Source organism: Eubalaena glacialis, chromosome 2 (assembly GCF_028564815.1).
Source record: "Eubalaena glacialis isolate mEubGla1 chromosome 2, mEubGla1.1.hap2.+ XY, whole genome shotgun sequence".
In the NCBI taxonomy this organism is placed as follows: Eukaryota; Metazoa; Chordata; class Mammalia; order Artiodactyla; family Balaenidae; genus Eubalaena; species Eubalaena glacialis.
Window position 1 is genome coordinate 64,716,731 of NC_083717.1, and position 15,597 is coordinate 64,732,327.

At 36.6% G+C, this 15,597-nt stretch overlaps 1 protein-coding gene across 9 annotated transcripts in view; it reads left to right on the forward strand.

Annotated features, from left to right (window-relative positions):
* Positions 1-15,597, forward strand: part of MYO9A (myosin IXA) — a 279,267-nt gene that overhangs the window by 236,765 nt on the left and 26,905 nt on the right. For all 9 annotated transcript variants that reach the window (XM_061180112.1, XM_061180113.1, XM_061180111.1 and 6 more), the window contains 6 exons: positions 1,816-1,877; positions 9,314-9,506; positions 10,980-11,108; positions 11,912-12,017; positions 12,782-12,913; positions 13,819-13,942. In XM_061180112.1, coding sequence (XP_061036095.1) covers positions 1,816-1,877; positions 9,314-9,506; positions 10,980-11,108; positions 11,912-12,017; positions 12,782-12,913; positions 13,819-13,942 — 746 coding nt within the window. The remainder of the gene's footprint in view (positions 1-1,815; positions 1,878-9,313; positions 9,507-10,979; positions 11,109-11,911; positions 12,018-12,781; positions 12,914-13,818; positions 13,943-15,597) is intronic.

Here is a 15,597-nt window from a genome sequence, read left to right on the forward strand (position 1 = left end):
AGTATACAGAACTGTTCTGGCACATTATAAGTTTTAGTAAATATTTATTGGGTAGATGGACCTATAGATGGTTGGATGAATTAATGAACAAATTCTTAGATTATAACCAGAAAGATACTTTTTTCTACTATAATCCTTTATCAGAACCTTTAAATCCTAGAATGTGAGTGGAGATTTTTTGTGGGTCAGCTTGGTTCTGGCTTACAGAGGGTCTTTAGCTTCTACTCCTGTCATTCCATACATCTATTCTGGTGCTTTTAATAATTTTGTGAGGCTTTGTTTACTAGTGGGCCAGAACTGAATGAAAGAAATATTAGGAAGGGTTGGGTCCAGTATGACAACAAGGATGGAAATCATGTTCACCATAGTGAAATCAGCACTTGGATATTGCTGGATATGTTCACTTGTTCTGTGGTTCAAAAGTGGTTTTCTTTTTGTTTTATTATCAGTAGTCTAAAAAAATTGCAGTGAAAGTGAAATTGGGAGTAGTTTGCCATGTACTTGACTGTTTAATGTTAGTCTGATTCCTGTAGGTTTGGTATGATTTTCTGTGATCTGAAACTGAAAATATAAAGAATCTGCTTTTTTTTTTTTTTTTTTTAATGACTTGGGTGGGTTTGGTTTGATTTCTTTTTTTTTTTTTTTTTTTTTTAATTTTTATTTATTTATTTATTTATTTTTGGCTGTGTTGGTACTTCGTTTCTGTGCGAGGGCTTTCTCTAGTTGTGGCAAGCGGGGTCCACTCTTCATCGCGGTGCGCGGGCCTCTCACTATCACGGCCTCTCCTGTTGCGGAGCACAGGCTCCAGACGCACAGGCTCAGTAATTGTGGCTCACGGGCCCAGCCGCTCCGCGGCTTGTGGGTCTTCCCAGACCAGGGCTCGAACCCGTGTCCCCTGCCTTGGCAGGCAGATTCCCAACCACTGCGCCACCAGGGAAGCCCTGGTTTGATTTCTTAATAGCATTAACTAACTTTTTTTGTGATCATACTGGTGATTTCACCAGTACAATGGTATGGTCTCCTCTCCTTGATCTTGGCTTTGAAAACCCCTCAAGTCATGCTTTAGAAACTCAAGAAGGATATTCAGGTGTTGATGTGCAGGAGCGAGAGCTGGTGTACCAAAACGACATAGGCCAAGTATTTTCTCAGTATCCTCCTCTCAGCGTGCCCTTCGCACCTACTGCTGCCTAGCCACCCTGTTATCTCCTGCTCTGAGAAATTATTTCTGCTCTGAAGTTTTTCTTTATCTCATCTTCCCAATCACTACTGATATTCTTTATGTTCTGGTTCCTCAGAGCTCTATTCTGGACCTTCTAGGATAGTAAATAAGGCCTTTCTTATATCTTAGTATGCTACCAAATTTGTTTTTATTTTATTAAAGGTCTTCGACAGTAATGCTTTTCTTACCCATTGGAATGATTCTTAATAGGTATTTCTTTCATTTTAGCAGATAGTAGAACAAATTTAAGAGGGGAACATGAGCACTAGTTTGTGAATCAGACCACAGAGATATATATTCTGCTGGAATATGGTGGGGACAGGGGAGGAGGGGTGGGCAATCTTGAAAGAATAAAAAGCTTTTTCATAGACAGTGGTTAGAAATTTTAGATATGTTTTTCAACTTCATTTTTCTGAATTGAATGAATTAAGACAATTTTTCATTCTAATACCGTACAAAGTATATGTATGTGATACTATAGCAGTCTCAGATTTAAAGGAAAAAATTTATGCTCAAAATAAAGCAGTAAACTTATTAAGTTCTTGTCACTGATGTACAGACTTCTGAAAATGCTACATTCTTAACCTATTTTTCAGTATGCAAGTATGCTTGTCATAAGAGGTGCTGTCTGAAAACCACAGCCAAGTGCTCTAAAAAGGTAAGAAGTTATCATCTATGAGTAATAAATAACAGGTCTGTTGGTTTTTCATGCCTTGTAGAAAGAAATCAAGGCCTCTTTGATGATTTTATAGAGTAGCAGTTTTCAAACTTTTTGGCCACAAATCACAGTAAGAAATACGTTTTATATCATAATCCAGCATACACATATAGAGGGATGTGTATATGTAACTGAATTGATTTTCCTGGAACTATATGTACCTTTACTACATGGGAACTACTAAACTGATTTCACAACTGACAACTTATTAAAACGCTTCTTTTAAAGGTTTCCTACTTCTTTAAACACTCATAAGTGTGTCTAGAAATTGTCTTGAAAGTGGTAGGCTACAATTAAAGATTTTAACATGAACAGTAAAATTCACCAGCATAGTTGGTGTTTTTACATATTTCTACTTGCATACACAGACAGATCTAAAAGATACTGAACGTGTATTCTGCTACCTTTATGCTTCAATGAAGCAACAATTTTGGAAATATTTCAGGCTTTTATTGGTGTATAATCACATTTTCTTATTTATTAGTCACATATAATTTTAACAATACTATGCAAATCTGAACTATAATAAAATGTGTGTGCATGTTTACAGCCCATGTATATAGTTTGCATCTGTTCCAAATTAGTAGACAAACATGGCAAAGTACAAAGAGAAATTTGACTCAGGGCTTAAAATACAACGAAGGTGGGGCATCTGCTTCCAGCTAAGACGGAGTAGCTTCCGGCAGACTAATATTCATGCTGAGAACAGCTGAAAAAAGTCTGTTGCCTAGCATTAGAAAGCTGCCCAGGCAAATTGAATTTAGGGGCCTAGATCCTACAGAGAAGAGAATTACAGATTGGTGAATCTATATCTGTGAGATGTTTCTCTCCTACTGGGAGTTTGTCAATTTTTGTTGTAGGGCAGGAAACCAAGATTCTGGGCAGAGGGCCACACTTAAGAGTCAGGGAAGCCAGCAAAGCTCTTAGAAATCTGATAGAGTTATAGAGACAAAAGTTGGAGTTTGGGATTGCCAAGACTTGAGGGACCATGATCCAAACATATAGAGAAGTGAGCCTGAAACTCAGAGGTTTTTCCCTCAAGGCATTTTCTGAATTCTTAAGCTGCACTGGGCAAGAGGCTAAGAAGCTAAACAGAAAAGCAGATTAGAGTATTTTGCAGTCTCACAGTGTCAAAGAGAGAAAAATTGGACTTGGATGACCCACCTTTGAAAAAGGACCCTAGTCAATACTCCAGACTCTTCAGTGAGACCTGTGAAGAGCTATACCCCAGGAAGGAGGATGAAGCATTGATTAACTGAGTTTTATAAAAACTGCAAGGCAGTCCTTGATTGGATTAAGATGATCTCTTCCTTTTTCTAGCTACCCACCTACAGAGAATAGGATGAACTTTCTCTAAAGAGAGATAACATTGTTGAGAGCCTTTACAGTTTGTTCTTATATGAAATTAGACATTAAGAAATGAGACTAAGAAATAAACAGACAATATCTGTAGACTCATAGATGACCCATTACTGAATTCAGACATATACTTAAAAATTTTTAATTAATATGTTCAGATGCTGGATAAAAAGATTTAAAATGTCTTTTTTATCACAAAATTGAAATATATATATAAAAAAGAGCCAAATTGAAATTATAAAAATAAAAAATGCAATTGAAATTGTAAACTCAAAAGATAGGTTTAACAGTGTATTAGCCATAGGAGAAGAGAAGATTGGTGAGCTGAAAAATAGATAAGTAGAGACATCCAAGCATGGAGAGTAAAAAGAATGGGAACATACAGAAATAAACATAGAGACATATGGGAAAGGATAGAAGTTTCTTAAATGTGTGCAGTTGGAGTCCAGGAAGAAAAGAGAACAAGGGAGAAGCAGCATTTTAAGAGCTAATGGTCAACACATCAACCACTTTCAACGTAAAGTGGGATAAATACAAAGAAAATCGTACCAGATGAACAGTCCTCCAAATGGAAGAAAAGGAAAATTTCTTAAAAGCATTCAGAGGAGGGAAAAAAATAACTGCTGCTAAAGGAGCAGTGAAAAGACTGACAACTGACTTATCAATAGAAATGATGGAAGCCAAAAAGACAGTGGCTTGGCATATTTTAAGTGTTATAAGAAAATAAGCTAACTCAGAATTCTGTACTTGGTGACAGTAGCCTTCCAAAGTGAAAATGACGTGAAAACACTCCAGACAAAAACTCAGAATTTGTCATCAGCAGACCTGCAATAAAAGAAATACTAAAGATTCTCCAGGCAGAAGGAAAATGATCTCAGATGGAAACAGAAGTACAGGAAGGAGTGAAGAGCTATGGAAAGAGTAAATAATATGTGTAAATATAAATGAATATTGACTAAAAACAATAATAATGTCTTGTGGCTTAAAATATAAAGAGAATTAAATTATGTGACAACAACACCACCAAGGTGGTTGGGTAAATGAAGTTAAACTATTCCAAGGTCCCTGGATTATCTGAGAAGTGGTGGCACAGTGGTTAAGAATCCACCTGCCAAGGCAGGGGACATGGGTTCAAGCCCTGGTCCGGGAAGACCCCACATGCCGCGGAGCAACTAAGCCCGTGAGCCACAACTGCTGAGCCTGCGTGCCACAACTACTGAAGCCTGCATGCCTAGAGCCCGTGCTCCTCAACAAGAGAAGCCACTGCAATGAGAAGTCTGCGCACCGCAAGGAAAGAGTAGCCCCCACTTGTCGCAACTAGAGAAAGCCCGCGCACAGCAACGAAGACCCAACGCAGCCAAAAATAAATAAATATATTTGACTTAAATATGTTATGAGTATTTGTTGTAGTCTTTAAAGTAGCCACTAAAAGAATAGCAAATGAATATATAGCTAAAAAGCTAATAAAGGTGGGAAAATGGAAAAACAAAAAATACTTGATTAATCTAAGAGAAGACGAGAAATGAGAGAAACAGAATCATAAATCAGGTCAAAGAAAATAAATAGTAGATTGATAGATATAAGTCCAAATATATTGGTGATTACATTAAATGTTAATAGACCAAATACTTCCAATTAAAAGACTAGGATAGGGACTTCCCTGGTGGTCCAGTGGTAAAGAATCCGCCTTCCAATGCCGGGGACACGGGTTCGATCCCTGGTCAGGGAACTAGATCCCACATGCATGCCACAACTAAGAAGCCCTCATGCCACAACTAAGAAGCCCGCATGTCGCAACTAAGAGTCCTCATGCCTCAACTAAGAAGCCCACATGCCGCAACTAAGAAGCCCTCATGCTGCAACTAAGAGTCCATATGCTGCAACTAAGAAGTCCGCATGGTGCAACTAAAGATCCCACATTCCACAACGAAGATCCCATGTGCTGCAACTAAGACCTGGCACAGCCAGAATAAATAAATACATAAATTATTTTTTAAAAAGACTAGGATAAAACCAACTGAAAAATCTCAATGATATGCTATTTACAAGAAACGTACTTAAATATGTTTAAAAAAAATACAGAAGGTTGAAAGCAAAAGGATAGATATAGCATGCAGAGACTAACCAATAGAAAAGTGATGTAGCTGTAATAATATTAAAACGTACTTTAGGACAACAATCGTTACTTCAGGTAAAGGTGTTTCATAATGATGAAATGGTCAAGCCATCAGGGAGCTATAAAAATTCTAACTTTAGAAGAGTCTATTATTATAGCTTCAATACCTGGAAGACAAAAATTCAGTAAGGATGCAACTGATATAAAAAACACGCTTAAAAATCTTATCTCAAAAATTAATTAATTAATTAATTAATTAAAAAACAAAAAAACCAAAAAAAACAAGGGGGCACGGGTTCGAGCCCTGGTCTGGGAAGATCCCACATGCCGCGGAGCAACTAGGCCCGTGAGCCACAACTACTGAGCCTGTGCTCCGCAACAAGAGAGGCTGCGATAGTGAGAGGCCCGCGCACAGTGATGAAGAGTGGCCCCCGCTTGCCGCAACTGGAGAAAGCCCTCACACAGAAACGAAGACCCAACACAGCCAAAAATTTAAAAATTAATTAATTAATTAATTAATTAATTTAAAAACCGAAAAAACCAAAAAATCTTATCTGCTTGATGTGTATTGAACCCTGCATCTTACAACTGCCTGAATACACAGTCTTTTCAACTGCACATGGAACATTTGACAAAATTGATCATATGTTGGGCCATTAAGCAAGTCCCTACAAATTTCAGAGGATTGAATATATTGAGAGTATATTCTTTGACCAGAATAAAATTAAGCTATAAATCAACATAAAGATAACTAGACAATCCTCAAATGAAAATGGAAAAATATTTTGAACGAAATGATGAGGAAAGTATGACACCACTAAAGTGTGGGTATAGCTAAATTTGTGATTAGAGGAATATTTATAGCTTTAAGTATATATTAATATACATTGATAATATATTAATGTACAATACATTATAATACACATTAGAAAGGATACAAGGATAGAAATTATGTAAACTTCCATCTCTCAAAGGTAGGAAAAGAAAACCCAGCAAATTAAACCCAGAGGCAATAGAAAGAAGATAATAAAGAGAAGTAAATGAAATGAAAAACATTTATACAAAAGATAAAAAGCTACAAAGCTAAATTTTAGTTCTTTGAAAAGACAATGCATAAACTCTTAGCAAGAGTGATCAATAAAGAGAATTTTAAAAAAACCAAATCATTCACAAGAAGAAAAACATACACCGCAGATACTGCATACATTAAAAAGAAAATAAAAGGCTATTATGGACACCTTGATGCTAATAAATTTGACATTTTAGATTAATCGGGCAAATTCCCACAAAAACACAACTAAGTTAAACTAAGTCAAGGAAAAATAGAAAATCTAAAGAGTTATATCTATTAAAATAGAATCTGTAATTGAAAAAGCTTCTCACAAAGACATCTTCAGGCCCAGATGGTTTTGCCATTGAATATTTCCCAGTGTTTAAGGAAGAAACAACACCAGTCTTTTACAGACTCTGCCAGAGAATGGTAAAGAGTAAATACTTCAGTACTTTTTTTCCCAAATTGACGAATGAAGATAGTGAAACCTTGAAGTCAATCATGAAAAGGATAAAGGAAAATTTCAGTTCAGGCTGTATCATAAGCTTAGATGTAAAAGCCTTAACCAAAATGTTAGTACATTGAATCTGTGCTAATGACAGATGAAAAAAAAAGACTTCATGATAAAGTTGGTTTTTAATCCATAAATGCAAAGTTGGTTTATGGAAAAAATCGGTTTTTTTGAAAAAATCATTCAAAAATCAGTTGATGTAATTCACCACATTGAACTAATAAAGAAAAAAATACGGTCATCTCAATAAATACAAAAAAAGTTTTAGATAAATTTCAAAAACCACTCACTATTCAAGGAAAAAAAAATCAACCACAGAGTGGAAGAAGATATTTGCAGCTTGGATCTACAATATCGAAAAAGCATCTACAAATCAGTAAGAAAGAGATGGTCTACTCTGTGGAAAAATGAGCACATAATTTAAGCAAGCACCTCACGAGAGGATTTCCAAATGACCAATAAACATATGAAAAGGTGACCAACTTCACTAATCATCAGGGAGATGCAAATTGCAATAATAGAATAGCTAAAATGAAAAACATCTTAACAAGGATATAAAGCAATTGGAACTTTCATACGTTACTGGTAGGAGTTTGAGTTAACCTAACAGCTCTTGAAATTATTTGGCAGTACCTATCAAACCTGAACATAAGCATTTCTCATGACTTAGCAGTGCCACTCCAAGATATATACCCAACAGATATACATAGATATCTGTGCCAAAAGACAAAAGAACATTTATATCAGCACTGTTTGAAATATCCCCAAACTGAAAGAAACCTGAATGTCCATCAGCAGTAGAATGAATAAATAAATTGTGGTATATTTGTATAATGGAATACCATATGGCAGTGAGATTAAACTGTTGGTACTCACAAACATAATGTTGAGTGAAAGAAGCCAGAAACAAGAATATTATTGTATTATTGTACTGTATTATTCAAAAATAAATAAAGTTCAAAAATAAATGAAACTTAACTTATGGAATGCATATTATATGTTACCATTAATATAATGTTCAAAAGCAGTTAAGACTAATTTATAGTGATAGAAATACAGATACTGGTTATTTGTGAAAGGTGAAATGCATAGTAGTTGGGAGGGTCTTGAGAGGGAGATAACTGCTGGTTATATTCTATTTCTTGATTTGGGTTCTGGTAAGAAGTGTGCATTCACTTTGTCAAAGTCTGTCAAGCTGTACACGTAACGATTTATATACTTTTCTATATATGTGTCATACTTCAATAAAACTTTAAAATATACAAGGAAATTACTTCACATAGAAAATAACTAAAGACACCCTGCCACCCCTTCCCGCAGAAGAAAAAAATAAAATAACTAAAAACATATATTGATTTTACAATAAGAACTCAGAGTTCACTTTTTCTCAGTTGAGAATAGTAAAACTAATTTTTCCCTTAATTTCAAGAAATAGAAATTTTTAGCATGTTTGCTTTAGATTAGTTGGTTTCAAATAAAACTATTTTGAAGTTTTTGTTTAATACCTTCAAGTATTTTATTTTTTTTGCTTTCACAAGTCTTACTATTAACATTCCCAATGCCCTAAGGATAGCCATAACATTTAAATAAATAGATTATACGTGTGCATGTGTGTGTCATAGTAATAGGAAGAAGATTGGCTAAAGTTTATTTTGTTTTAATTATTGCAGCAAACATTATTTTATTTCTTTTAACAATTTATTAAGCATTTGCCATATACCAGATACTGTGCTTTGTATGTTCACCTGTAACTTAATTTTTACAATAGCCCTCTGAGATAGAAAGGTGATATTCCTATTCCCAGCTAGAATCTAGTTGCAAATATGAAATAACCTAATGCATATAGTGACAATGTATGCCTCTGCCTTTAGCTATGACATCAATAGTCAGTTAAACTTCCCTAAAGTTTACATAAACACCGAAGCGTTCTTATGCTTCAGAAATTAGTGACAACTAATTCGTTTTAAATCAACAGATTTTCAAATGGTACTTGGTGAATGTTTAACATACAAAGTCTATCCCCTTTCTCCTTCGCCCACATCCCATCTTTACGTGAAGAGATTTTTTTAACAGAAAGGGAAACAGTAATCTGTTGCCACTGCTTCCATTCTGCCCCATTATTTGGCAGGGGTCGGGAGGATTCCTAGTGGAAGAGGATTGAAACTAACAGCTTACATATTTATACTCTCAGCATTTATCATAATTCCCTTTCCTCCCAACTCTCATAACTATGCTTGTAAAACTTGAGGAAAATAAAAAGTAGTTACTCTTAAAGAATTGGATAAACATATTTAACAGTGTTTGAATGTATTTGGAAACAAAAATTATTTTCCATTTAGTATGATCCAGAGCTATCATCTCGACAGTTTGGGGTTGAATTATCCCGTTTGACCAGTGAAGACCGAACTGTTCCTTTGGTGGTGGAAAAACTCATAAACTACATTGAAATGCATGGATTATACACAGAAGGTATTTACCGAAAGTCTGGTTCAACTAATAAAATCAAGGAGCTTCGACAAGGTCTAGATACAGGTAAGATAGTGCCCTCTAAATCAAGACCAAATAATTTTATTTAAATAGGTCATCTTATGCTCTTAGTTTTCATTACATGTTGATCATTTTCTTGCAGCCAGAAGAGTGCAGTCTTTTCTGTGGTGTTTGTTTTATCATTTGTAGCTTTCAAAAGAGTCTTTGTTTTTATGTGGTCAATTCAGCAAACATACATTGCATATCATTTGTACAGGCATTATTAGGTACTTCAGACAGATCTCATTTAATCTTTTTTTAACAGTCTGGTAAGATCATGTCTTCAATTTACAAAGAAGAAAATTTAGGTTCAGGGAAATTGAATAATGAGCTGTTGATGAGATGCAGGGCACTGTGCTGATGTTTTTGTATTAATTTTCACAACAGATCTTGGTACTAATCTTCCCAAACAGGGATTATTATCCCTGTTTACAGATGAAGAAACTGAGGCTTACAGAGGATCTTGCCCAAAGACTCACCACCAATAAGTGACAAAGCTGGCATTTAACCCATAATCTAAACTATTGCCTGTTAGTCTCTGTTATTCTGACTCCAAGTGGTGCTCTTTCTGATGCATATTCTTGCCTTCCTACATTGATGACATAGTTATTTAAATGGATAAGTAGTGAACTGAACATGTATCTGTGTAGAGCTCTAGCCTCAGTCCTGGAATGTTTGCAGAGGTTTGACTTTGGCTTTATGTTCAACTTCTACTCTTCACCACTATTGGAAAGGAATAGATTTTTTTTTTTTTTTTTTTTTTTGGTCACACTGCACGGCTTGTGGGATCTTAGTTCCCCGTCCAAGGATTGAGCCTGGGCCCTCAGCAGTGAAAGCACGGAGTTCTAACCACTGGACCACCAGGGAATTCCCAGGAATAGATCTTTTTGAATCACATATAGGTGCAAAGTTTGTCTTTGTGTCACCAAGAATCTACCCACAGGCATCATTCATCCTATATCATCCCAATCATCTCACGTATAACCCTAGGGAGTTTATAAGTGAAGCAGAGTAAAGATTTTCTTCACATTTCCTAAGCTCAATTATCACTGTCATTTCATCTCTGAGAATGACTTAAAATCAGTCTGACTTTTAGAAACTGTCCTTTGGGCCTTTTTTATGTTTGTCATCTAAAGCATCACTACTAGAAGTATCGTTCACAGACCAATCTACAAGAGAAGTACAGAATTGAGAAAAAGCATTTAGAAACATTTATAGCAGTTTAACAGTGCCTTGACATGAAAACTTGTGATCCTTTATTTTACACATCTATCAGTCTGCGACATTTGAAAAACAACCAACAAACAACAACTGTTCCTTTACCACAGTAGGAGCACTGTTCCAAAGCATGGAATTAGATTGTAGAAGATAGTTTGATTAAGAACATGAAGGCATTTTTCGGTCATGATAGTTTCTAAAGTGAATTATTTGACTCTCTGCATGTTTTGGCTTTCTTATCTAACTCTTGTCTCTGAATAGATGCTGAGAATGTAAACCTAGATGACTATAACATACACGTCATTGCAAGTGTATTTAAACAATGGCTTCGTGATTTGCCCAATCCACTCATGACCTTTGAACTCTATGAGGAATTTCTTCGAGCTATGGGTAAGCACAGGCTTCCTGGGTTCAGGGAAGATCTGCACTTGGGAAAGGAATGCCATCTTCATATTAGATTATTTAGCCATCCTCTCAGTTGGTTTAGTTCATATAGATCCAAAAGTAATACAGTCAATACAAAACTGCCAGTGAACTCTCACCTATTCAAATGTTGACTTTTTTAGAAACTCATTAAAATGTCAGTGTCCTAAAAACCTTCTGAGCAGGTCACCTAGTTGCTTCTTACAAAGAGATTGAAAGACTAAGGTTATAAACAAATTTAAAAATTAAATAGGAGATTTATGTTCATTTAAATTGTGAATCTAGGCAAGAACTCAGTGTAAAGTTGGCTATCTATTTTAAGCCATGCCTAACATGTTGGTTTAGTTTTTCAGTGCTACAGATGTGTAGGATATTGATGAGGGCCTACCTAGAAGTGTTTAGGCCCTGAGCCGTGACTCCTCAATTCCCGTAAGACTGATTTATAACTTACATAGCAATTGATTAATTTTAATGGGGAATTGGTTTGCCACAAAATGCCTGAAAAACTAGGGCATCTTTTGCCCCTTGCTGTAATCAAGAATTACTGGGCTATAGATTAAAACTCAGGAGACTGCTTAGAGAGTATAGAACTCAAGCAAAGGGAGATTAGTGGTAACTGTGAGTTGTTCTTCTGCTATACAGGTATAGCTAAAACTCCTAAAAATCAACCCTAGAGCCAGTCTCCCTTGCTACCTAGTGTCTGTCCAGAAGGAATATGTAGTGTATAAGAGAGGATAGTCATTCTTATTTGCTGCTCTTACTGCTTTCAGGCCTGCAGGAGAGGAAAGAGACAATCCGTGGTGTCTACTCTGTGATTGACCAGCTCTCCCGAACTCATCTCAATACCCTGGAACGCCTCATCTTTCATCTAGTCAGGTAGCTTCAAGAAACAAAGGAACACTTAACAGTTTCTCTTGGATTCTTTTAAACAAATGAAGAGCTCCTTCGTATGAAAAACTGACAGATCTTTTTTTTCCTGTTGATAAAGTCAATGCCTCAAACAGGTGGTTATGATTCCTTGGAGCAGAAATCCTCAGCTGAGTTAGATTGCATGGCAGGTGCTTCTCTGCCCTATTTGGGCCATGTAACACCTCAGTCTCGTGGTGGCACTGTGTAGCCTAGCCTGTTATCTAACTCCCGAGCTAGAAGGGCTGTGTGTCTGTTGACATAACCTAATTCATAGGAGGAGGGTTCAGATGGAGCTCAGGAACTGACTGACCAAAGAGAATTCAGAGGTAGTCTCTCTTCTTCTGAGTGTAAATATTAGCAATAGTTGGGAAGAAAGCCATCTTTCTCTTTGGATAAATATCTTATGTGACTGTTTGAAAATGCCTTAAAGTGTCTACATTCTGTAGACATGTTCATCTAGTAACGGTGACCTGGGGCAGTGAGTCACAAGTTTTTCCTTGATCAGCTATCTGCTTGCCTGAATTGCTTCAAGGAACAGAGTAAATGTACACTTTCCAGAGGCAAAGGAACAGCTTTGGGAAAAGTCTACAGTATCTTCCTTCAACTGATAGGAATATCTTTCCAGTACTATGCAGTTGATGTCATTGATCTTCTTTCTCTCATCTCTTCTGCCTACCTCCCTGCAATTTTCCTTTTTCATCCTAGTTTCACTTGGTTTTTTTGTTTCTTAGGATTGCTCTACAGGAAGACACTAATCGAATGTCTGCTAATGCTTTGGCCATTGTATTTGCACCCTGCATTCTCCGCTGCCCTGACACCATCGACCCACTACAAAGTGTGCAGGACATCAGTAAGACTACCACGTAAGGCCAGTCACCATCACCTCTGCAAGACCCCAGGGACTTCTGAGTCAGTGTAGTCACTTTATCCAGATATCAAACATAGTGAATGATTTCTTTTTTTTTTCTTTTTCTTTTTTTTGACTGTGCTGCGCATCTTGCAGGGATCTTAGTTCCCCGACCAGGGATCCAACCTAGGCCCCCTGCAGTGGAAGTGCAGAGTCCTAACCACTGGACCGCCAGGGAATTCCCCTAGCAAATGATTTTTTTTTTTTTTTTTTTAAGTTCGTATGTTTTTAATAAGATTGCTAGGTGCCACTGGGCACCTAGAAGATGAAAGATGAAAAATTCCTTTAGGTTCTATTCAACTAAGCATCATTTGTTTTGAAGGGCCTTATATTTTAAATTCGGCTTTTCTTTAGGAATGATTATAGTTTCCAAATGTATTTTAAAATACCATTTTGCCAAATTACATATACTTTGTGTTTTCCTGTAATCTAGTCTAACTGTAGTCTTACGGCTCCAAATCTCTTTGGTCTTAATACTTCAATATTCCTGTATTTCACCTTGGCCTTTTTTCATGGACCTCTGATTTCCTTCTAGAGTGGTGATTCTTAACCTTTTCTGCAAAAGGAGCTTTCCCCAAAAAAGCCTAGTGTTTGTGTCCCATTCCCAGAGAGTGATTTAATTGGTCGGGGGTGTGGCCTAGGCATTGGGACTTATAACTGCTCCTCAGATGGATACTAAAGTGCAGCCAAAGTTGTGAACCACCATTATAAACCCTGTCTCTGAGCTCAAAATAAGGGATGTTGATTTTTCTTTTATCCTCCAACTATCTACCACTAAACTTAGCTGAAAAATAGTCTGCGGGTGCTACAATTTATTTGATTGACTTCAGCACTTAACAGTTTTCTCTTTTCCTGTTTCAGCTGTGTGGAGCTGATTGTTGTGGAACAAATGAATAAATATAAGGCTCGTCTCAAAGACATCAGTAGCCTGGAATTTGCTGAGAATAAGGCAAAGACCAGGCTGTCACTGATTCGTAGATCAATGGTAAGATGTAGGACATGGAATCACAGGGGGAAATGGGAGCCTTCCTCAGATTTTAAGTACACATTATGATATGTAGAGAGAGATTATTCTCTGAATCTTTTTCACATGGAACAAGTGAAAAAAAAAAAGTCACCTATCTCAGGGTACTATGTATGCCTCATGTTTGTTCTTTGAGCTGTCTTTAGTTATATACACAGAATACAGTTAACTATGAAGAATTTTTAAAATCAAGTATTTGGGTAAAATGTTGGTGGTTTAATAATTTGCCCTGTTTTCTTTTCCTGTCCTTTCTATGAAAACGTAACCCACCCTAACTTTTGAGTCTACTTTCTTCCACCATCTGTTCCCAACCTCAACCATGTCACTTTTGGTGGTCCTGCCAATAGTTCTGGGATGTAGAGGACTTAATCACTTGCAAGAATGTGAGTCATAGGATACAGAACTCCACTATGAGTCTACTATTATCAAATAAAGATTTCTTTGAGGGCTTATTGCTAGGTTTTGAAAAAAGCCTTACAAAAATGATAATTTATTTCTTCCATTTGCCCATTTGTCTGTTTAATATCTTCCTTTGTAACCGGTGACCTATATATAAACAACTCCATTTCACACTGACCAATAATCAGTAGGGTCTAGATAACTGGAAACCTATTGCTGCATTAAAGTTTAATTATTGCCCATTTACTACCCTTCCCCTGAATTGTAAAACAAAATTGTATTAGTGAACACCCAATCAGATCCTCAGTAAATCTCTAAAGAGAAGCAGGCTTCCCCATCATTGTGCCCGTGTTTTTGCAGAGACCCTGCAATACTTCCTCTATACTTGGTAGTTTATACTCAGGTTAGCATTAAAGTAACTCCATTTCTTCCTTTACTATTAAACTGCCTGGCACAGGGCAAGTGCACAACAAATGTCTGTAGATTAAGTTAATGAAGGGTGTTCTCTAAAAACAAACATAAACACAGAATTTCTCCAGTTGGTAAAGGTATTAAATAAAGCTCATCACAGAACACAGAACACAGAATCTTTTCTCCAGGAAATGAAAACAGAAACCCCATTTAAAAGTGAAACCCTTTCTGTAATATGAATTTTTATGAACTCAGTTCTGAGAGGCCCAAGTTAGCAGTGCCCATCCAGGGAAGACGGGAAGAGACCTTTTACTATAAAGCTACTTTTCAAAGCAGGTAGACGAGCTGTGCTTTTTTGCTTATGTTGCAGAAGACAGATATATTCATTCCATTGAAAGATTAAACCTCTTTAATGGGGCAATGACATGTACATTCTAACCTTCTGCTTTCCTTTTCATGTCCTTCCTAATCCAGAAACCTGTACTAATTGCAGTTAGATTTATGAGCATTACCCGCAATTCAGTCTCGGTATGTATTAATATTGCAATGTGTCACAGCCACTTTACATTATTGTCTCTCATCCATCCAGGAGTTGTTCTGCTCTGTCTATCATCCATGCCTGTCCACCCTCCATGTGCAGCCCCAATTCAGGTCCCACTTCCTGATCAGCCTTCACTTGCTTTTCTCTTACTCTCTTTCTTTAGAACCTTTATTTTCTTTCCTCTGTGTCATGCAGTTGAACAGTGTCCATTTATAATATACTGGTTTTTCCTCTTTGTCAAATAAGCCTCTTTGTGGATTTCTTC